Raw genomic sequence first — 24,885 nt, 5'->3', positions numbered from 1 at the left:
TTTAGAACAATAAGATTTGGCTAGAACTATTTAATTTCCACTTGAATATGGTTTTGAATAATCTTGTGGTACAATGGCGTTTCCAGGACAGCTTTGGAGATGAGAAATTTTATAGTTTTTAACATTTACAAGTTTGCACCAACTTATGTTGGTATATAATATCTTCTTCAGTTCACTGAAGTCACTGTTTAAACCACAAACAAATGTGGATACTTTGGGCTGGGTGCGGTGGCTCATGCCTGTAATCCCAGCACTTTAGGAGGCCGAGGTGGGTGGATCACTTGAGGTCAGGAGTTCAAGACCAGCTTGGCCAACATGGTGAAACCCCATCTCTGCTAAAAATGCAAAAATTAACTGTGCATGTTAGTAGGCATCTGTAATCCGAGCTACTTGGGAGGCTGAGGCATGAGAATCCACTTGAACCTGGGAGGAAGAGGTTGCAGTGAACCAAGATCACACCACTGCACTCCAGACTGGGTGATAGAGCAAGACACAGTCTCAAAACAAACAAACAAAAAAACAAATGTGGGTACTCTGGGGGTAGTAATAGGTCATAATACTCCAAAGTTTGCTTAGTACTGAATTGAATGTAGAATTTGCTGAATTTTCTATCATAACTTTAAAACTATTCAAATTTTAAAGGAACTGGAATTAAATGAGAAGATTAATGAAGAGATTACATGTATTCAAGAAAAAAAACAGGTAAGCAATCATAAGACATTTGGAAGTCAGTAAATATTCTAAAAATCAGATAAAATGTGAAAAATTAAGTGGATCATGCATAGCACATAGTAGGCACTCAGTTAATGTGTATTAAATATACATGTGTATACTTTTAAAAATCAGTCTCAATATACTTTCATTAAAAATACCTTAATTTTTTCCTTGATAGATTAGACCAGTTATACCCTAACAGATAATTATTGAAGTTTATTTATGTGTAGTGCATATTTTTTCAGGACATTATATTCTCATTTGTCTATTTGATGCTTATAATTATTCCATTTTTTAAAAGATGTGTAAAAGAATATTCCTCTTCTTTCTTTTTTCTCTTCTGCTTTTCCTCCATTTGACTCTGAATGTATGCCATGACACCCTAGCCCATTATGACATTTTATAATATTATACCTTATATGACATTTTAGTAGTGATATGTTTACTGTTGGGGGGTTGGTAGCCCACAAATGTTTATTTTAGTTTTGAATTATTCACATGTGTCTTAGAATCCACAGTTTATTCCAAAAAACTTTGTTAATTATTTGAGGGACTCTTGAAAATAATGTAATAGAAATTATTTTAGATACCATTAGATGTGTCATTAGTTTAATATAAAGTATTGAAATTAAACTATAAATACAATGAGTTAGGAAACTAGAAAATGTATGTGAAGAATGAGCTTAGAAACACACCTACTATCTTAAAACTTTTAAATTGATGTATCATATTTGTGTATTTTCAAAGGATATCATCATTTCTTTCCAACATATGCAGCAGTTACTTCAGCAACAAATTCAAGCTAATACTGAAATGGAGGCAGAATTGAAGAGGCTAAAAGAAAATAATCAGGTTCTATCTATCTATCTATCTATCTATCTATCTATCTATCTATCTATCTATCTGTGTTTTAGTATATTTTCATCTAATTAACTTCCCCTGTTTAGTTTATTCTTCTGTCCAGTTTTATTGAAATTATTTTGAATGCTAGGGGTAAGATATTGACTTCCTTCATCAACTTATTTTCAGTGTCTAAAGTAGTGAACATATATTATTCAACATTTATGTCACTAGTGAAATGTTAAATTTTATCAAGTATCCGACTTCATTTTACAAAGTGAAAAATCCACTCTGTTACAACAGAATGAATAGGATTTTTTTTTTTTCCTTAGAATTGTGGTCACAATCCAACACTGAAAATAAAAGGCGAAAGTGTCAACTGCAGTTTAAGAGAGCATTCAGCCAGCTCTCAGAAGTTTGGGGTAGATCTCTCTTCACAGGAAAGTGATAAAATTGGCACGGTTACCACAATAATCACCTCATCATCCTCTTTCCAATATATATAAGAAAATGACTGGGAAGGAGAAGACATTGTTGGCCATTGATAATTTGGGAGTGCAGTGTTCAAAAAGAGAGGCTTTTTCTCTTACATCCCTAGCAGAGGCCGGTGCATTTCCCCTTATGAAGCTAAATGAAGAAATGTACAAGAAAATCTGTTGTAGGGATTGAGATACAAGAAGGGGAGACTGCCATTTGTTCCCTGGCTAGATGCTTGAAATGCTGTTGAAAGGTGAAGGTCCACTCTAGTGTTACCAGTAGAGTAAAATGTGATAAGCTCATGTGGAAGCGGTTGGCATATGTTTCTTTTCTTTTCTTTTCTTTTCTTTTCTTTTCTTTTCTTTTCTTTCTTTCTTTCTTTTTTTTTTTTTTGAAATGGAGTCTTACTCTGTCACCCAAGCTGGAGTGCAGTGGCATGATCTTGGTTCACTGCAACCTCCACCTCCTGGGTTCAAGTGATTCTCCTGCCTCAGCTCCCGAGTAGCTGGGATTACAGGTGCCCACCACCACAGCCAGCTAGGCATATGTTTCTTGAAGTTTGGAAGTTCGCCAAGAACATATCAACTGATGCCCAGTTTTGGTCTACAAGTTTCAAAAAGAAAAGTCTTTAGAGTAGTCTGTGCCAATGGAGCTTGAAGTGTATTATTCTTTAAAAACCTTAGTGGTTATTTGGCTTAACATGAAGGAACCATGGAGATTAGTGGAGGAGCAGGAACTGCCCTGTATGCCACTGGGCCAAGTGATGGGATGTCCAATTCAGAAAAGGGGTTGGGGGTATGTTCCACTAGGGTGGCCAGTAGAAGATACTTCTATCCTTCTGAAGGGGTTCGGGGTAAAGCTGAACATTTCCCATGAAAACTACAATTACCTCCCACATAAAAACTACCATCAGTCAAGGCCAGGGCCAGTTTCATGGGTATGTGACCAGTGCACTGGCATCATAGGGATCCAGACTCAGAAGAGCCTCCTGCTTCAGGTTTAATGTTTCATGGTCACTGTCTTGAAGATTTTATTTTGAATTTACATTTTGTAAATGAAGTCTAATGGTAATGAAGCATGTGCTAGGGGCTTAGATCTTCAGCTCAGGTATTGTCTCCATTACTTCTCAGTACTGGTTCTTGGCTGCTGGCTCTTCCACACTCTGGGGACCTACATCCTGCTTTGCCTCCTACTCCTGGTTCCTGTCCTGCCACTGGTGTAGTTTGATTGGGTCACATTTGCGGGGAAAGGTCTGTGTTCTACTGTTGACCTTCACTCTTTGGTTAGGGTGTAGGTGCAGGTGGGGAGGGCCTAGGTGGGGTGCCTATACCCCACAGTATTTTGGGGTAAGGCATAACAACAGTTGTCTTTGTTGCAGGTTGGCAGTGCCTTAAAATGTTAGGCAGGTGACTTGGTGGGAGTGTGCAGGGAGGATGAATCCCCAGTCCAGGTACTGAGTGCATACCTCCTGGCAGTTGCAGTCTCTTGAGAGTCACCCATTTGCCATGGGTTGGAGTGAAGGGCCCATGGGAAGGGAAGAATTCACTTCCCCACCCATGTCCAGGACATAGTAGATGGGTCTAGCCGCTGGCAGGACAGGGAACCTGGTAGCTGTTGGCTCTCAGTCATGCTGAGTTGTGTGATGAGGCCCTTAGGCATGTTATGAGGGTCTGCATTTGCCTGGTGAGTATCCCCAAGCCTAGGGGATCATGATATTAAATAGAAAATAAAAAGCACCATGACAAATTGAAAGAGAAAGAGGGGCTGCAAAGAAGGGAAAAAATTTTATATTTTAGTACCTTTAGTAGCACTTCTTTCCCTGTGGTTTTCATTTTGTACCAGGCCCAACAAATTATGCAGAGTCTATCATTGAATGGAACCAAATTGAACCTCAGCAATGCAAAATTTATTAATATCTCCTCACCATTGATGTTCTATGGCTTATCATGTAACGAAAGTTTTGCCTTCCTTATTTCTCTTATGTGTCCCAAATACTATAGAAGAGGGAGGGAGGGGTGGTATCCTATCATCAGACCTCTCCCTTCTTTTAATCCGTTCACCTATTCCAATATAAGACTAGCAAAAGAAGTTTATCTGAAAGTCCAGCTGTTAGCAAGTACTCACCTCCCATCTCCCCTGCCCACTCTGTAGTTAGATAACTGGAACTATTTCTCTCATGTGTTGAACCTTCTCCCAAGCAACATATGATATAATTTAACTAGGTTCTTTATGAATAGCTGTTACCAAGAGCATCTTCTAATCCAAATAAATGAGTTGAAACATAGATTTTTAGGCCAAACAAAATATTAACGATCATCTAATCCAACCATTTTGTTTAATGAAAAGAGAGACCCAGAAAATGTAGGCAGTCTGGTTCAAAGCCTCAAAATTAGTGATAAAATTAGGATTAAATCTGTTGTGATTCTAATCCAGCACTATTTCTACAACATACTGTTAAGATATTTTTCCTAGATCTATGAGAGCTTATCTAGCAATTTTGTTAGATCAGTTATACTAAGATCATAACTCGTAACTTGCCTCTTCATACTGCTGAATTCTACAGAGCCTATATATAGTTATGTGTTTCTCTGAGTTAATGGTGACTATAAATATAATTCCAGGATCTTTTGACTGTGACTACCAATCATTAGATAATCAAATGCCTCTCTCTATTTCCCTCAAATGCCTTTCTCTTTAACTGCCACAAGTATTACCTGAACCTTGATAGTACATAGAGAAGCTAGATTTTGTAAACTAAAATTTTAAAGTATTGTCAAAAACAGGATAGAATTGTCAGCTTTTTATTTTGATAAGTAAAGATATTAAGAATACAAACAATACAATCTATCATTACTATCATTTTATGAAAGAGAACATTTTAACATCAAACATATATTAAGGATATAATCTCAGAATAAAGGATAGTCCTTTATAAGAAAAGACATTTGATGACCTTATATTGACATTTTTTGCCTTGGACTAGTGAATATTTTGTCATGGATATTGTCGGCAGACTGATATCTGAGAACCACTGAAATATAGCGTAACAAAATATTAATGTTGAACTGTTGCTGAGGATTATGCTGCATAAATATCTCAAGTGTTTTCTTGAGGAGCATTCTCATTCCACCTGTACTAAAAGGGATCATTACTCTTGATAATGGCCAACTGTTTTTCAGTGCTCTGCAATCATGCTGTCATCTGTCTTACTTTTCTAGTAGTAAAATTTAGAGCACAGAAAGCTAAATTCTCATGATAGGAAATATTTTCTATTGTGATTTAGTTATAGATTAGTCCAGTTATACACATAGTTATGTTCCTATAGTCATAGTATTAACAAGAATAATTTACTTATTTTTTTCCATAGTATTTTTTCATAGTATTAACTAGGATCATTTATTTAGTTTTTGGAAGATTAAAGCATTAGCAAATGGTTTCACTTTGAATTTTTCACAATATCCATTTTTTTCAGAGATGGTTTTCAAAAGAGAGGCATTTGGATTATCTAAGTTATTGGTAGTCATAGTCAAAAGATCCTGGAATTATATTGACAGTCGCCATTAACTCAGAGAAACACATAACTGTATATTTATGACTACCCTAGACTCTGTAGAATTCAACGGTACATAAGTACTGGACTTAGAGCTCATGAAGGGGCAAGTTAGGAGTTGTGGTCTTAATATAGCTGATCTAACAAAATTACTAGATCAGCTCTCTCTGTTATCCAGATGCAAAATATTCCAAATAATTTCCTAATAGAATATAGGAATATAGCCAAAAAGGCTTTGTGTCAACTCCCCATGTAGAATATAAAACCCCTACGGCCCTGTTTTAGTGGCTCACACCTGTAATCTCAGCACTTTGGGAGGCCGAGATGGGTGGATCACCTGAGGTCGGGAATTTGAGACCAGTCTGATCAACATTGTGAAACAACGTCTCTACTTAAAAATACAAAATTAGATGGGCATCGTGGCATATGCCGGTAATCCCAGCTACTCAGGAGCCTGAGGCAGGAGAATTGCTTGAACCTGGGAGGCGGAGGTTGCAGTGAGCTGAGATTGCACCATTGCACTCCAGCCTGGGCAACATGCTCTGTTCTCAAAAAAAAAAAAAATATATATATATTATATATATATACACACACACACACACACATATATACACACACACACACATATATATACTCCATAAGGACAGCAACATTTCCACTGATGTATCATAAAAGGCTAAAACAGTGTCTGGCACATCATAGGAGTTCATTAAATTTTAAATTTTAAACTAAATTTTCTTAATGAATGAAAGATGAACATGAATAAACTCATAGTCTTTCCGAGTTTAGATATTGCCTGGTCAGGACTTCTAGTTAAACATGTTTAACCCCACATGACGTATTTTTGAAACTGCAATAAAATGACACTAATATATCCACAAGGACAAGGAAATGGGGAGGAAACAGTAATAGTACTAAAAAGTGGGAACCAGACGGACAATGGTAATTTACTTAGCACAAGAGAAGTAGAAACGAAATCAAAGATGCAGAAATGGTCAGGATTTGCAAGTATCACAACTGAAGCCAGAAACTAGATCTATGTAAGAAGCCATTGCGACCCCATATTCTCTTTCCCACCCTGCACAAGTAGACACTGCTCCTCTCCTACTTTGCAGAAGATTGGAGGTTTCTGTTGTAGAATCTGAGGGACAGCTGAGGTTTCGGGGGAAGGGGATCTAGTGGTTTGCTGGAGCCAGCTTTTGCCAGTGGGAGCTGGTTGTTAGATATTAAGGAATTTTGTGAACTGGTTGTTAAACCAATGGTAGTTTGAAATTAACTATGATGTGAATATTTAACATGAATGAAAAATGACAAATGCTTCAAATCAGGCTTTTTTATTTTTTATTTTTTGAGAGCTAGTTTATCAGTTTACTACTAAGAGTATGATATTGACAAGAGGTTGGAAAGTCTGAATTCTGAATGGTGAGACCTTCCAGCCCAGTATCCTCATTTAGAGGGCAGCTAGCCTAATTCCCCAGCAGAAAAATGGAAGATTCCTTTCAGGGGAAACTAATCTGCCCAAAAGAAAAGACTAACTGATACAGTTAAGCTTTCCCAGTGAAATAGCTCAGCCAGATCCATCCACAGTGAAACCTACCATTTGACAAAACTTTCAGCTGGTATTTTAATACCTCATTTTAAAATATGAATAAGTAGTTAAGGATTACTGGACATTTGGAGAAAGCCTCTGATATGGCTTAGATATTTATCCGCCCAAATCTCATGTTGAGATGTAATCCCCAATGTTGGAGGTGGGGCCTGGTGGGAGGTGTGTGGGTCATGGAGGCGTATTCCTCATGGCTTGGTGCTGTCCTCAGGATAGTGAATGAGGATAGTGAATGATCTCATTTTCACGAGATCTGGTTGTTTAAAAGTGTGTGGCACCTGCCTGCCTCGCCCTTGCTCCTGCTTTCACCATGTGATATGCAAGCTCCCACTTCACCTTGCACCACAAGTAAAAGCTTCCTTAGGCCTCGCCAGAAGCAGATGCCAGTGCTGTGCTTCCTGTACAGCCTGCAGAACCATGGGCCAATTAAACTTCTTTTCTTATAAATTACCCAGTCTCACGTATTTCTTTAGCAATGCAAGAACAACCTAATACAGCCTCCAATATGAAAAACTGACAAAACAAATAGGATAATGAAAAAACCTTGTAGAAACTAAGAAAGTATATTTAGTTAAAGGGAACATGTTAATCTACAAAATAAGAATTTTGAGTTTATAAAGAAACTTTTAGAGAATAAAAGAGACCCCTTCACATAAATATATTAGCAGACATAAAAAGTGCAAAGGAAAGGTTGGAGGATAATATTGTCTTCTAAAAAGTAGACCCAAAAGACAAAAAGATGGAAAACGGGAAAGGAAACTGGGGAGTCAGTTCAAGATGTCTGGTGAGTGTCAGAGACAGAAGAGAGAAAATAGAGGGAAAGGAAATGACCAAAGAATTAATACAAAAAAGTTATCTAGGCCTGACAGATGTAAGTTTGTCTTGCTCAATACCAATGCATATCATTATGAAATTTTGTACAACACATAAAGAAAATATTCTAAAACTGTACAAGAAAGTAGGTCATATACAGGGATTAAGAATGAGAATGGTAACATAAGGTTTCAGACTTCTCAGTGGCAACAATGGAAAGTAGAAGACAATTGAACCATGCCTTCAGATGTTGGGAAAAAATTGATTTCCAAAGCAGAGTTGTACCGTATTTAGCCAAACAAATTGCCAAGTATTGGTAGAATCAAGACATCTTCAGACATATAGGGTCTCAAAACATTTACCACCCTATGCCTCCTTTATCAAGAAGTAATAGAATGTTTGCTCTACCAAGACAAGGGAGTAAACCAAGAAAGGAAACTATGGGATCTGGGAAACAGGAGACTCATGACAGAACTGAAAAAGGGCATCCTCAGAGATAACCTGATTTGTACAGCTGACAGAGAGAAGTAGGTCAAAATTGTAATGGAAGGATGGATGTCTCCAAAAAACTGAAATCAAGAGAATACCTGAAGTAGGCAGTTTCCTTTAGATGGAGTTATTGGGTGCAGACAAGAAATGATTGACATTGCTAGTGCACTGTTTTAAGAGCATGATGTTCTTGGTCATTTATTATTACTAGGATAGAGACTGTGGTTTATTCTCCCATGTCTTCTCTAAAGTTCTATTTATCTTCTAAAATACAGTATGTTATCAATAAAAAAATTTGTTAGAATGTTAAAGTACTAAGCATCTATTATACACACTATAAATGTTTAGCAACTACTCTGTTTTATAGTTATGCACCACATGAGAATGTTTTGGTCAATGACAGACCGCATATAAGATGGTGGCCCCACAAGATTATAATGGAGATAAAAATTCTTATCTGCTAACATCATATTCATCATATTGTCATAGCACAACACATTACCCACATGTTTGTTGGTAATGCTGGTATAAACAAACCTGCTGCACTGTCAGTCATATAAAAGTGTAGTACATACAATTATATATAATACATAATACTTGATAATGATAATAATGACTATGTTACTGGTTTATGTATTTACTATACTATACTTCTTATCATTATTTTAGTTTATTCCTTCTATTTGTTAAAAAAAAAAAGTTGGCCAGGCACAGTGGCTCATGCCTGTTAAGTAATCCCAGCACTTTGGGAGGCCGAGGTGGGCGGATCACGAGGTCTGGAATTTGAGACCAGCCTGACCAACATGGTGAAACCCCATCTCTACTAAAAATACAAAAATTAGCCGGTGTGGTGGTACGCACCTGTAATCCCAGCTACTCAGGGGGGCTGAGGCAGGAGAATCGTTTGAACCTGGGAGATGGAGGTTGCAGTGAGCCGAGATCGCGCCATTGCAACCCAGCCTGGGCAGCCAAGCGACTTCATCTCCAAAAAAAACAAAAAACAAAAAAAAAACAAAAACAAAAGTTAACTGTGAAACAGCCTCAGGCAGGTCCTTCAGGAAGCATTCCAGAAAAGGGAGTATTATGATAATTGTGATAGGAGATGATAGTTCTATGGGTATTACTGTCCCTGAAGACTTTCCAGAGGGAAAATATGTAGAGGTGGAAGACAGTTAATATTGATAATCCTGACTCTGTGTGTAGGCCTAGGCTAATGTGTGTGTTTGTGTGTTAGTTTTTTAAAATAATATTTACAGTGGTTTTATTAACACTCATTAAAAACTAGAAACAGCACAAATGTTCAACCCAGAGGTGAATGTATAAACAAACTATGGTGCATCCATACAACAGACTACTCAGCGGTAAAAGAGAACCAACTACCGATTCACACAACAAAATGGATGAATCTCAAATGCATTTTGCTAAGTAAATGAAACCAGACTCAAAAGGCTACATACAGTGTTGTTCCGTGATTCCATTTATAGGACATTTGACAAAAGCCACAATTAGAGAGACAGAAAACAGATTATTGATGGGCAGTGAAGAATAGGGGTGCTGCAAAGTGGCCCAAGGGAACTTTTGGGAGTAATAAAACTGCTCTCTATATCTTCTGGGAGTTACATGACATATGTATTTGTTAAAACGAACAATTGGGGAGGGGAAATGGGAACTCCTGTTTAATGGATACAGAATTTCTATTTGAGATGATGAGAAAGTTCTGAACATGGATAATGGTGATAGTTGCATGACATTGTGAATATACTCAGTGCCCCTGACTTATACACCTAAAAATGGTTATGTTACATGTATGTATTTTTAACTTTTATTTTAGGTTCAGAGGTACATGTGCAGGTTTGTTACATAGGTAAATTGAGTGTCACATAGGTTTGGTGTACAGATTATTTCATCACCCAGATAATAAGTATAGTACCTGATTGGTAGTTTTTCGATCTCCTTCCACCCTCAAGTAGGCCGCAGTGTCCATTGTTCTCTTCTTTGTGTCTATATGTGCTCAACGTTTAGCTCCCACTTATAAGTGAGAACATGTGGTATTTGGTTTTCTGTTCCTGTGTTAGTTTTCTTAGGATAATAGCTCCATCCATGTTGCTGCAAAGGACATGATCTCATTCTTTTTATGGTTGTGTCATATTCCATGGTGTATGGATGTAGAGAAAGAAAATGTGGTACAGTCTACTGTTAATGAGCATTTAGGTTGATTCTAAGTATTTACCATTGTGAATACTGCTGTGATGATGTGTCTTAGTTTTTGACCAAAATGTTTAAAAAGGAAAAATGTAAAAATTTAAAAATAGAGGCTGGGAGTGGTGGCTCACACCTGTAATCCCAGAACTTTGGAAGGCCAAGGCGGGCGGATCACAAGGTCAGGAGATCGAGACCATCATGGCTAACACAGTGAAACCCCGTCTCTACTAAAAACATAAAAAATTAGTCGGGCGTGGTGGCAAGCGCCTGTATTCCGAGCTACACAGGAGGCTGAGGCAGGAGAATGGCGTGAACCCAGGAAGTGGAGCTTGCAGTGAGCCAAGATTGTGCCATTGCACTCCAGCCTGGGCAACAGAGCAAGACTCCATCTCAAAAAAAAAAAAAAATTAAAAAATAGAAAGAAAGTTTATAGAATAAGAATATAAAGAAAGAAAATATTTTTGTACAGCTATACGATCTGTGTGTTTTAAGCTAAGTGTTATTTCAAGAGTCAAAAAGTTAAAAAAAAAGTTTATCGAGTCAACTAAGCTTGATTTATTATTGAAGAAAGAAAAAATTAAAAAAAATTTATTGTAGCCTAAGTATACAGTGTTTATTAGGCCCTGTGTTGGTGAGTAATAATGTCCTAGGCCTTCACATTCGCTGGCCATTCCCTCACTGACTCACCCAGAGCAACATTCATGGTAAGTACCTTATATAGTTACATGTGTACCATTTTTAATCTTTTATACCTCATTTTTCCTGTACCTTTTCTATATTTAGATAGCCTTAGTTATAAAAATACTATTGTGTTACAATTGCCTACACTACTCAGTGCAGAAAGATGCTGTACATGTTCGTAGCATAGGAGCAATAAGCTATACCATATAGCCTACGTGTATAGTAGGCTATACCATCTAGGTTTGTGTAAGTACACTCTATGACCTTCATACAGTGACAAAATCACCTAATGATGGAATTATCAGAACATATTAGATATGTTGCCATAATTTTACATAATTTATCTTTGCATATTGATACTCTAGATGTAACTGAGAATTCTCTAAATAGAGTACTATGAATAATATGGAATTCATATGAGATGGATTTATATATGTAATACGGAAAGTAAGCAAGACTTTTTTTAAAAAGAAAAGCAGATGACAGAACAGTGTATGATATGGTCTCATCTGTATTTAAAAATATATATGTATTTTTACATACTTTTATGGTTACATAGGCAATTTCTGGAAAGATATAAAAGAAACTACTAAAGTGGTTACTTCTGGGGAGGAAAACTGAGAGAATAACTTTACTTTTTAAAAAAAAATATATCCTTTTGTGTGGCTTGACATTTTTCACCTGAATGTACATAGCTCTGTAAACAACTTAAAAGATTCCAGATGTATTAGGCATGTAGGTAGGAGTTCTATCACTGTTTATCTTTTTATAGAAATTTACTTGGATTATCAGCAGACATTGGAAAAACCTAATAATATTGATGACACTGATTTACTAGCTTTAAAAACCTAGTCTTATAAAACACGTAGTAGTATTTTTACTCTATAAGTTTATTTTGTGGGAGGGAGAGTGTGGTAGTGATTCTGTTATGTTAGTTCAATGAAGTAATTAAGTTAATATGGTAAATATTTAAGTTATGCTTAAAAAGTATTAATTTGAAATTAAAATGAAAATTGTATTTAAGAGTTTTCTAGCCAGTTAATTTCTAAAATAAACAGATAGTGGAAAAAATGTTCTATGGTAGTTAAATTTCTTTAGCAGAGTTAGGCTGGATTGTGCTACATTTCATACTTTTCAGTGCTGTACTTTATATTACTTTTTCAGCACATTAAAACTTATGCAGTGAAACTGAATAATGGCAATGTTTTTATACCCTTTTATAGCCATTTCTTTATCATAACCTCCCCCTATTTTCTGTTAGCTAAACTATAAGCACCTTTCCATTAATTTATGAAAATTATTGTTGAGATAGCACATTATCACTGATCTGTATGGCACTTTCAGCATGTTAGAAGCAAAGGTCCAAGCAACATAAAACACATCAAAATTCATTAATGTGGTATTGATTATTTTTTGGATAATTAATTTTATTGCAGACCCTTGAAAGAGATAATGAGCTGCAAAGGGAGAAGGTAAAAGAAAATGAAGAAAAGTTTCTTAATCTTCAAAACGAGCATGAAAAAGCACTAGGAACTTGGAAAAGACGTGTACGTTTATTAAATAGTAAAATAGTAAAATATTTTAAATAGTTTTAGACATTTAAAATAACTATAAATGCTAAGAAAGTATTGCAAAAATATTAGAGGACTAAAATCAGACACATTTTTTTCTTGGTCTCATATTTCCAAAAAGGTGAATGCTTTTTAAAAGCTAAACTTAATGAAATTCCCTGTAATGCTTTTATGCATGGAAGACCACAGGAATACATGTTTGCGTATATATGCACACATATATATATATAATTTGAGCTCCCATATGTGACAAATAAAAATTAATTTACTTTTTCATAAAACCATTGCATAGTATTTTAGTAAATGATTAAAATAAATAATTATACTATCATTAACGGATCTCTTTTGCTTTTCTTAGCAGTTTTGTTGAGCTATATTACAGCCATGTTTAGAACATGTGTGCAGTAGTTTATTTCTGTAGTATTACCATTTTATCATATTAACAACATATCATAAGAGTTTATATGTTCTAAACATGGCTATTTCCTTAAATCACATTTGTTTATTTTATAATAAATTTTAATTCAGCAAAGTAGATAATAGTGTAAAATGAGGTAAATTCAAGTTATGAAATATAAAGTTTCACTTTAAATATTGGTAGACCCCAAAACTGATTATTCCATGCTAATATCAATTTTCATTGCATTTAAAATTTTTTTTAAATAAATGACAGAGTAGAAAGTCACTATGAGTTTATGAAGCTATATTTTGGAAAAGTATGATTATGTTTTAGACTGTTGTGCTAATTATACTATACAATATATTATAGTAATGGATATCTAAATACCAGCTTGATAATATTTCCTATAGATTATTTTGTTTGATTCAAATTATTACCTAAGTAACTCTTGATTTGATTCTTTTGGAACTAACATGTTTCCTTAATTTATAGTTTGGAGAGATTAAGTCTTCACTGATGGTTTTGATAAGTTTTACTTAAATCTAAGAAAAATTTTGTATTTAATTGTATCAGAATACTAAAAAATCCTTAATTGGTATACTAGTACAGTTTATCATTAAGCAACAAGCATAATAATGTTCATTTTAGCATCAGTTAATCTACATTTTATCCCTGTACCTTCTTTTCATCCCCAATGTTTAAAAGCCCATGGAAATGGTGCTATCAGAATAAGGAAAACTATTTAAGTGAAAAGGAAATATAAACTTAAATATGCCAAACATGCAAAAAAACCCAAAAAAACAAAACAAAACAAAACAAAAAAAGATCAGTTTAGCTAAGAAAATTAAACGTTCATTTTCTCTGAGACTACAACCATGCTCCTCTCCCAAGAAAAAAAGAAAACTATTAAGAAAAAATAAACAGTTTCACTGGTGAGGCCTCAATCTATAAATGTGGATAAAGTTGATTTCATCTTAGAATTTCTAAGTTCTGCAATCATTTTGCTTCCATTGTGCTTTTGTACTCAACAGAATATAGATAAGTAAGAAAAAGCTGCCTTGGTTCTGTAAGAGTTTTCTTCAGCGAGAGATCACATTTACTTTTTAATTGTATTTCTATCTGTAAGTTTTTCGCCATTCTTGAGTGAAGGACAATAGTAGTGTGGCTACTGAGATTGGATCAAGATAGGTTAAAAAAACAAAGATACTGATAAAAATAAATTGGAATCATATAAACTGCTGTTTCATATTTGGTCATTCAAAAAAATAAACAGTGAAAGAAAATACTATGCTAATAAAACTTCCATATTATTAGATAGTATATTTAAAATTCATTGAAATATTAAAAATAACAATGTTATGTGTATCTTTTTATTTTGACTAGATATATAACCAATGGTTGTTACAGAGACAAAAAGACAGTAAGTGAGAATGTTCAGAAATTAGGGAAAGGGAGGTCACAAAAAGAATTCAATTCAGCCAGGCTTGGTGGCTCATGCCTGTAATTCCACCACTTTGGGAGGCCAAGGCGGGTGGATCACCTGAGGTCAGGAGTTCAAGACAAGCCTGGGCAGGATGATGAAACCCCGTCTCTACTAAAAATACAGAAATTAGCCGGGTGTGGTGGCGGGCGCCTGTAATCCCAGCTACTTGGTAGGCTGAGGCAGAGAATTGCTTGAACCCCGGAGGCAGAGGTTGCAGTGAGCCGACATTGCGCCACTGCACTCCAGCCTAGGCAACAGAGTGAGACTCTGTCTCAAAAAAAAAAAAAAAAAAAAGGAAAAAAAGAACTCAATTCACAACACTTATCGAGCACGTACTATGTGTTAGGCACTATTCTAGGCACTGGGTTTTCAAAGATGCCTAAAATACAAGGATTATCAAAGAGCTTACACTCTGTAGGGATAGATAACTATGTAATTAATCACAATAGTGCAAGGTACTTTTTAGTATTATTAACAAAGTACTATGAAAGCACAAAATAAATCATTTTTCTTTAGCTGGGCTTGAGAAAGTTTTAGAGGAAAGATGACTATAATTTGGCCTTGAAAAGTGAAATAGGATTTTTTTGGGGGGATTGTAGGGGAGATGGAGTCTCACTCTGTCGCCCAGGCTGGAGTGCAGTGGCACCATCTCGACTCACTGCAAGCTTCACCTCCCGGGTTCAAGCAGTTCTCCTGTCTCAGCCTCCCGAGTACCTGGGACTACAGGCGCATGCTACCACGCCTGGCTAACTTTGTATTTTAGTAGAGGTGGGGTTTCACTGTGTTGCCCGGTAGCTGGTCTCGAACTCCTGAGCTCAGGCAACCCACTTGCCTTGGCCTACGAAAGTGCTAGGATTACAGGCATGAGCCACTGCGCCCGGCCCATGAAATGGGATTTAAGCAAAAGGTACCCATCTCCACCCTTCCCATTCCATCCTGTTGGCATTTCATTTAAGAAAGAATAGAACAATCATGGAGCCATGAAAGTCCATTTTCAAAGACCATGAATAGTCTGCTCTGAATTAAAAATGGGATGTGTGGAATGTGACATTGAAATATAGATTGAGATCAGCTTTTGAAGAGTTCCTTACTAGGAGATTAGAATTTAAGTAATGGGAAGCCATTGAAGGGTTTAAAACAAATAAGTGACACAGGCAGATTGTGTTTTAGAAAAATAATTCTTGCAACAATATGGAGGATGGCTGTATGGAAAGAAATCAATAAGAAGAATGTTGTAATAATCTAATCGTGAACCTATGAGTGTGTGAATTAGGACAATAGAACAATGAAGAGGGATAGAGGTAGGATGAATTTTGGAAGTAGACTTGGCATGGTTAGTGACATTTTATATATAATGGGTACTGGGAGAGGAATAGACATCAAATGTGATTCTGAGGTTAGTATAACTCATAGAATGATAATATCATTAACTAGCTTAAGGAATGTAAAAGGAGAAGCAGATTTGGTGGATGAAAATAATTAGTTTAATTTGAGAACTGTAGAATTTATGGTGCTTTCACGACATCTAGCTTGAAGTGCATACTATCCATTTGGAGATGTGAATCTAATCTTAGGAGAGAGGTTGGGGAGGAGATACAGATTTAAGATTTATTAGCATAAAGGTGAAATTTGAAGTTATAGGTGAAATAAGATAACCTGTGGAAAGAATGGAACACTTGAAGGAAGACTGCTTAAGAAGAAAGAACCTTGGGTTTCTTATCCCAGGAGCCAAGACAAAAGAAGAAAGAACCTTGGGAAAAGCCAACATTTTGTGAGTGGGGTGTGTGTGTGTGTGTGTGAGAGAGAGAGAGAGAGAGAGAGGAGAGGGGGGTGTGTGTGTGTGTGTGTGTGTGTGTGTGTGTGTGTGTGTGTGTGTTTGGGGGCAGGAGGGGAGAGGGAGCCAGTAAGAAAGGTAGGAGGATAAAGAGAGAGTACTAGCATGGAAGTCAAGAAAGGAAGCTGTTTCAAGAACAGAGTAGTCAACATGGTCAACTGTTACAGAGCTGTTAAATGGTGTGAGACTTGGAAAAAATCCTTTTGCTAATTTTCAGGTGATACTTGAGAAAACAGTAGAACAATGAGGGCAGAAGTCAGGCTATTAAGGAGTGATAGGAGGTTAGAATTTGAAAGTAGCAAGTATAGACTTTATTTTAAGGAATGAGAAAGACAGGGCCAGGCTCGGTGGCTTATGCCTGCAATCCCAGCACTTTGGGAGGCTGAGGCGGGCAGATCACAGGGTCAGGAGTTCCAGACCGGCCTGGCTAACATAGTGAAACTCTGTCTCTACTAAAAACACAAAAATTAGCTGGGCGTGTTGGTGCAAGCCTGTAAGCCCAGCTGCTCGGGAGGCTGAGGCAGAAGAATCGCTTGAACCTAGGAGGCGGAGGTTGCAATGAGCCAAGATCACGCCACTGCACTCCAGCCTGGGCAACACAGCGAGACTCCCTCTTAAAAAAAAAAAGGTGAGAGGGACAGAGGAACTGAGTCAAAGAGGAAAAATATTGGGAATGTGAATAGAGCATATTCGTAGGCTGATGAGAAGATGCTGATGTAGTGTGAGAGGCAGAAGGAAAGAGAAAATTTCTAGAATTAGGATGAAGGGAGATAGGAGAGGAAGGAATAAAGAACACATGGAAAGTTTAGCCTTGGAGAAGAAATGCCTTGCAGAGATAGATTTAGAGATGATTAAAAATAGGTGAAATGAACAGAAAGTAACATGAGTTTACATCTACTGGCCTCTGTATAGGGCTTTATAGAGGAATATTAATTATAAAAATATTAGGAATAGTAATTATAGTATTTATAGTAAGGAATATTACAAACAGTGTGGAATCTGTGGTAGGAGTTTTAAAATTATTCAAGAGAAACTTTATAAGAAACTTTTAAAACTTTTATAAAACCACAAATATGCCTTTCCATGACAAAAGGATATTTTTCTCCTCAGTGGAACTTACCTTGTCTCATATTTGAGACTTCTGTGAGAGTACTTCTTTCCCCCAAAATAAAGATTATGAAATTTTATAGGGAGTGAAAGTCTAATTTATAGATATAAATATCCAGCTGACATGTCAGTTTCTATGGTACCACTTAGTGCTTAGTATTCATCTAGTGGAATTCAAATCTGTATATGCAATTTGTAACAAGAAAATTAAACTTTAAGAAAACAATGAAAGTATAATGTTTGTAGAATGTAAAATTCATAAGTTCTTATTTATGAATTTAATTTTTTGTTTTTTTAAAATGAATTTAAATAAATTTGTTTTATGTGACGAGGTAGTTTAATGTTGTCATTAAGGACACAGTCCTTAGATTTAGCTTTGGAATTAAATCCTCACTGCCATTTTGTATCTGCTTGATCTGGGACAAATTACTTAACTTCTGTGAGCCTCACATTTCTTACCTGTAAATTGGGCATAATAATACCTCAGCGTTTTGATGAGTATGCAATTATGCTTATTAAGTAGTCAGCCCAATCCAATAAATGGTAGCTCTTAATATTAATAATGACTTTGTGATTGTTTTGATTCTTTGACTATTTCCTGAAACTTTCGTTAATGAAATATTTTCAGACAAAACATGTTTATATACTTGATATACTTGTTTATTCTGGTTACATTTTATAACAGGCTGAAGAACTTAATGGAGAAATTAATAAGATTAAAAATGAATTATCATCCCTTAAAGAAACTCATATTAAGTTACAAGAACATTATAACAAATTATGCAATCAAAAAACTTTTGAGGAAGACAAAAAGTTTCAGGTAAAATTTAAGTATGTTGTGGGGTACAAACTATCAAAGAAATTAAGACTGTCACTATGATTTTTTTTCCCTGTTTTATACTTTAAGTTTCTCAGCTTTAAAAAAATGAGTATATGCATGTGGTCTCTAATACATTTTTAGTTAATTTTTGTATACAGCATGACATAAGGATTGAAGGTCATTTTTGTATATAAATTTCCAATTGTCCCAGCACAAATATACGTCGAAAATACTATTTTCTCTCCCATTGTACCTTAGTACTTTCTTTGAAAATCAGTTGATCAAATATGTGTGGATCTATTTCTGGACTCTTTATTATGATCCATTGATTATATGTCTATACTTAAGCCAATACAACACTGTCTTTATTAATGTAGCTTTTAAAGAAGCTATAAAACATAGCTAAGTCCTTCAATATTGTTCTTTTTCCAAAAACAGTTTTTTGCTATTCTAAGTCCTATATTTTCTTATCACTTTTAGAATCAGTGTCTCAATTTCTGTTTTAAAAGTCTGTGGGGTTTTGTTTGGCATTGAGTCTTCCAGTCGATGAACATGGTATAGCTTCCGTTTATTTGGATATTTTAAAATGTCTCTCAGAAGTGTTTCATAGTTTTTATCATATAGGTCTTGGAAATTTTAGGTTAAATTTATTCCTGGATATTTTATGTCTTGGGATCCTAATGTAAACAGTATTTAAAATTTTTATAATTGTTAATTGCTTATATATACAAGTACATTTTTTTGAGACAAGGTCTTACTATGTTGTCCAGGCTGTACATGAATTCCTGGGCTCAAGTGATCCTCCCACTTCAGCCTCCTGAGTAGCTGGGATTACAGGGATGAACTGCCATGCCCAGCTTAGAAGTGCAATTGGTTTTTGTATATTGACCTCATTCTTAAATTAAGTTATTGTTATAATAGTTGTTTTTGTTGAACTTTGGGAGTTTCTATAATATATGATCATGTTGTCTGCAAGTTTAAGACAGTTTTACTTTATTTCTAAAACTCTGTATACATTTTCTTTTTCTCAATGTATGCACTAGCTAGGACCCTCTAATGCTGAATAACAATTGTGAGAGTGGGCATGCTTGCCTTGTTTCTCATCTTAAATGGAGACTAGTCTTTCACCATTTCTTATCAATTTAGCTATATGTTTTTGTTTATACTCTTTATCAGTTTGAGAAAGTTTCCTTTCATACCTGGTTTGCTGAGCTTTTATCACAAATGAGTTTTTATCATGAATGGACATTAAATTTTGTCAAATGCTTTTTTCTGTGTCTATTATGATTGTTTTTCTTATTCTTTTCATATAATTACATCAATTGATTTCTAGGTGTTAAAATAACCTTGCATTCCTGGGATAAACTTCAGTTGGTCATAATATATTATTTTTTTAATATATGACTGGACTTAAATTGCTACTGCTTTGTTAAGGGTTTTGTATTGATGAGGAATGTGGATCTATAAGTTTTGTTTGTTTTTTCTTTGCAATCTTTGAACTGGTTTTTGTATCAAGAGTAATACTGGTCAAGTAAACTCAGTTGGAATATATTCCTTTCAATGTGTAGAGTTGGTATGATTTCTTTATTGAATGTTAGGTTGAATTCACCAGTGGAGCTATGTAGACTTTCTTGGCGGGAATATTTTAAATAACAAATTCAGTATTTAAATTATTTACAGGGCTATTCAGATTCTCATTTCTTCTTATGTTGGTGTGCAGGAAAGAGTTAACATAGCACCCCTATGAATGCTGTACTTAGAAAGTCCAGCTAGTAAAGTTGGCCCCTGGCTGATGCCTGGAAACTTGAATTTTGGGGGGATTCTCACCATTTCCTGACAACAGTGGCTCACTGTACCTAAACTGTTAGTACAAACAATGTGGTTTATTCTGAACAACAACTCTTCCTGGGATTCTAGAGTTTTGGCACATGCTAGATAGAGGGTACCTGCATGAACAGCACCCTCCCCCGAAAAACTTTGGGCACTGAGTCTCTAATGTACTTCCCTGGTAGACAGCAATTCACATATGTTGTCACAATTAAATGCTATAGGGAGTTAAGCTTGTCTTATGTGACTCTACTAGAAGATGACCTTTGGAAGTCTGGTTTCCTCCAGACTGCAACTCATGTGCCTTTTTCTTTACCTGTTTTTCTTTGCATTATTTCTGTATAATAAATCTTAGCTGTGTGCATGGGTATATATTGAGTCCTATGAGTCCTCCTAATGAAACTGATTTTGGGTGTTGTGGGACCCCTAAAAGAGCCAGTTTGGGTACTTTTTATCTTTCAAAGAACTTGTCCTTTTCATAAGTTGTCAAATTTATTGGCTAGGGTTGCTCATAATATTCTTATTATTTAGTCCTCTAGGATCAAATTGATGTCCCTCTGTCATTCTTGGTATTGGTAATTTATATCTTCTCTCTCTCGCTTTCTTTTTTTTTCTTGATCATTTTAGTTAGAAGTTTTCAGTTTTATTGATACCTTTTCAAAGAATCAGGTTTTGGGCCAGGTACAGTGGCTTACTCGGGAGACTGAGACAGGGGAATCGCTTGAACCTGAGAGGCGGAGATTGCAGTGAGCCGAGATCATGCCACTGCACTCCAGCCTGACGACAGAGTGAGACTCCGTCTCAGGAAAAAACAAAAACAAAAAACAAAACAAAACAAAAAAACAAAACAGGTTTTGGTTTCATTCCTTTCTCTGCCATGTTTATTAGCTATTTCACTGATTTTTGCTATTAATTTTCTTATTTCCTTTACTCTGCTTACTTTGAGTTTAAATTGGTTTTCTTCTAGCTGCTTAAGCTTGAAACATAGATTATTTGCCTTTTTTCTTTTCTAATATAAGCACTTAAAGCTATAACATTTCCTCTTAGCGCTGCTTTGGTTCCATCCCACAAATTATGATATGTAGTTTTCTCATTTTCCATTCGGTTAAAAAAACTATATATATACACTAAAATATATATATATACACACTATATATATACATATATATGTATTTTAGTAAAGTATACACAACATACACACACACATATAAACATGAAGGAAAAACTGACAGAACTGAAAAGAGAAAGATAAATTCACAGTTATAATTAAAGATTTTCACATTCTTCTCCCACTAATTGATAGAACAAGTATACACACATACACACACACACACACACACACACACACACACAGTCTGTCAGGATAGGAAAGACTTGGACAATACCAACCAACTTGACCTAATTGACATTTATAAAACAATCCACCAACCGGCTGGGCGCGGTGGCTCACACCTGTAATCCCAGCACTTTGAGAGGCTGAGGCAGGTGGATTGCCTGAGCTCAGGAGTTCGAGATCACCCTGGGCAACATGGCGAAAGCCCACCTCTGTTAAAACAGAAAAAATTAGCCAGGAATGGTGGCACACTCCTGTAGTCCCAGCTACTTGAGAGGCTAAGGCATGAGAATTGCTTGAGCCTCGGAGGTAGAGGTTGCAGTGAGCCAAGATGGTGCCACTGCACCCCAGCTTGGACTAGAGTGAGACTCCGTTTCAAACAAAACAAACAACAAAAATAAACATTCCACCAATCAACAGCAGAACACACATTCACTTCAGCAGCACATGAAATATTCACCAAGGTACACAATACACTTGACCAAAATATAAGTCTTAGTACATTTAAAAGGATTAAAATCTTAACTAGAATGTTCCCTGACCACAACTAAATTAAATTTGAAGTCATTAACAGAAATATATTTGGAAAATTCTCAAATTTTTGAAAGTTTAACAACATATTTCCAATGGGTCATACTCATACTCATACCCATGGGTCAGAGAAGACCTCACAAGAGAAATCTTAAAACATTTTGAGCATGGGCAACATGGCAAAACCCCATTTATGTATATCTATCTATCTATTTATCTATCTATCTATCTATCTATCTATCTATCTATCTATCTATCTATCTATCTATCTATCTATCTATCTGCCTATCTGCCTATCTGTCTATCTATCTATCTATCTATCTATCTATCTATCTATCTATCTATCTATCTATCTATCTGTCTATCTGCCTGCCTGCCTGCCTGCCTATATGTCTATCGAAAGAGAGAAACAGGGTCTTGCTCTGTCACCCAGGCTGGAGTGTAGTGGTGTGATCACACCTTACTGCAGCCTCAATCTGCCAGGCTCAAGCAATTCTGCCACCTCAGCCTGACTATAGGTGCACACCACCACACCAGCTAGCTTGCTTCTTTCTCCTCTTCTTTCCTTCCTTCCTTCCTTCCTTCCTTCCTTCCTTCCTTCCTTCCTTCCTTCCCTCCCTCCCTCTTTCTTTCTTTCTTTTTCTTTCTTTCTTTCTTTCTTTTTCTTTCTTTCTTTCTTTCTTTTTCTTTCTTTCTTTCTTTCTTTTTCTTTCTTTCTTTCTTTCTTTTTCTTTCTTTCTTTCTCTTTCTTTCTCTTTCTTTTTCTTTCTTTCTTTCTTTTTTTTCTTTCCTTCCTTCTTTCTCTTTCCTTCCTTCCCTCCTTTCTCTCTCTCTTTCTCTTTTTTTTTCTTTTTCTTTCTCTCTCTCTCGCCTTCTCTGTCTTCCTCTCTCTCTCTCTCTCCTTTCCTTCCCTCCCTCCCTCCCTCCTTCCTTTCTCCCTTCCTTCCTTCCTTCCTTTCCTTCCTTTCCTTCCTTTCCTTCCTTTCCTTCCTTTCCTTCCTTTCTTTCTTGATGAGGTTTCACCATGTTGCCCAGGCTCAAAATATTTTAGGATTTTTCTTGTGGTGCCTCCTCTGACCCATGGGTATGAGTATCACCCATTGGAAATATGTTGTTTAATTTCCAAACATTTGAGAAAATTCCAAATATCTTCCTATTAATGATTTCAAATTTAATTTGGTTTTGGTCAGGGAACATTCTAGGTAAGACTTTAATCTTTTTAAATGAACTGAGACCTATTTTTTGGCCAAGTGTATTGTCTACCTTGGTGAATATTTCATGTGCTGTTGAAGAGAATGTGTGTTCTGCTGTTGGTTGGTGGAATGTTTTATAAATGTCAATTAGGTCAAGTTGGTTGGTATTGTCCAAGTCTTCTCTATCCTTACAGATTGTGTGTGTGTGTGTGTGTGTGTGTGTGTAATCTATCAATTAGTGGAAGAAGAATGTTGAAATCTTTAATCATAACTGTGAACTTATCTTTCTCTTTTCAGTTCAGTCAGTTTTTGCTTCATGTGTTTATAAGTCCTGTTATTAGGTATATGATTTATGATTGTTATGACACATTTATTATTGCTCTGATTTCCTGATTGACCTTTTTATCATTATGAAATATCCATATTTGTCCTAGTAATATCACTTGTCTTAAGGTGTGTTTTGTCTGATAATAATATAGCTATTTCATCTTTCAATTAACATTTGCATTATATATCTTTTTTCATCTTGTTACTTTTTTATGGGAGTAGTCATATTTCCTTTTCTTATGTTGAATTTTAACATGAGGAAATATTTAATGTTCTCTTTTTTGGAGAACTATTGATTGTATTTTGTTATTGTAGTAAAATGTACACATTGTTTGCTATTTTAACCATTTTTATGTGTATAGTTCAGTGGCATTAAGTACATTCAGAAGTGGGCATGATTATGTACCAATAAAATTATATTTACAGAAACAGCTGGGTGTGGTGGCTCATGCCTGTAATCTCAGCATTTTGGGAGGTTGAGCCAAGTGGATCACTTGAGGTGAGGAGTTCGAGACTAGCCTGCCCAACATGGTGAAACCCCATCTCTACCAAAATACGAAAATTAGCTGGGTGTGGTGACTTGCGCCTGTGGTCTCAGCTACTTGGGAGGCTGAGGCAGGAGAATCACTTGAACCCAGGAGGTGGAGGTTGCAGTGAGCTAAGATCTACCACTGCACTCCAGCCTGGGCAACAGAGCGAGACTCCATCTCCCTCCCCACCACCCCCCGCCCAAATAAAAACCAGGCAGCAGTCTGCATTTGGCCCTTTGACTGTAGTTTGCCAATCCTTGTTCTAGAGTTTAATTTATCATGTATACTTTCCAATAATATTATACCAAGGTTTATGATAAGTTAAGAAACTTACAATACGACATTATCATTTTCTCCTTCCTGTCCTTTGTGTTATCATACATTTTACTTCTATATGTTATAAAACTCACCATATATTATTTATTTCAAAGAATTATCTGATAAAGAAAATTAAAAATGAGATAAAGTATCTTTTATATTCACCACCACTTTTACCTCTTCTGTCACTCTTTATTCCTTTGTTTAGATCCATGTGTCCACCTAGTATATTTCTTCAA

General features: G+C 35.9%; 1 protein-coding gene across 2 annotated transcripts in view; it reads left to right on the top strand.

Annotated features, from left to right (window-relative positions):
- Positions 1-24,885, top strand: part of CCDC73 (coiled-coil domain containing 73) — a 163,967-nt gene that overhangs the window by 115,381 nt on the left and 23,701 nt on the right. For both annotated transcript variants that reach the window (XM_021925933.2, XM_031653394.1), the window contains 4 exons: positions 643-702; positions 1,462-1,566; positions 12,809-12,919; positions 18,453-18,587. In XM_021925933.2, the coding sequence (XP_021781625.2) occupies positions 643-702; positions 1,462-1,566; positions 12,809-12,919; positions 18,453-18,587 (411 nt within the window). The remainder of the gene's footprint in view (positions 1-642; positions 703-1,461; positions 1,567-12,808; positions 12,920-18,452; positions 18,588-24,885) is intronic.

This window comes from Papio anubis, chromosome 12 (genome assembly GCF_008728515.1).
Source record: "Papio anubis isolate 15944 chromosome 12, Panubis1.0, whole genome shotgun sequence".
NCBI lineage: Eukaryota > Metazoa > Chordata > Mammalia > Primates > Cercopithecidae > Papio > Papio anubis.
Note: the sequence above shows the minus strand (reverse complement) of the source record. Positions and strands in the feature narration are given on the sequence as shown.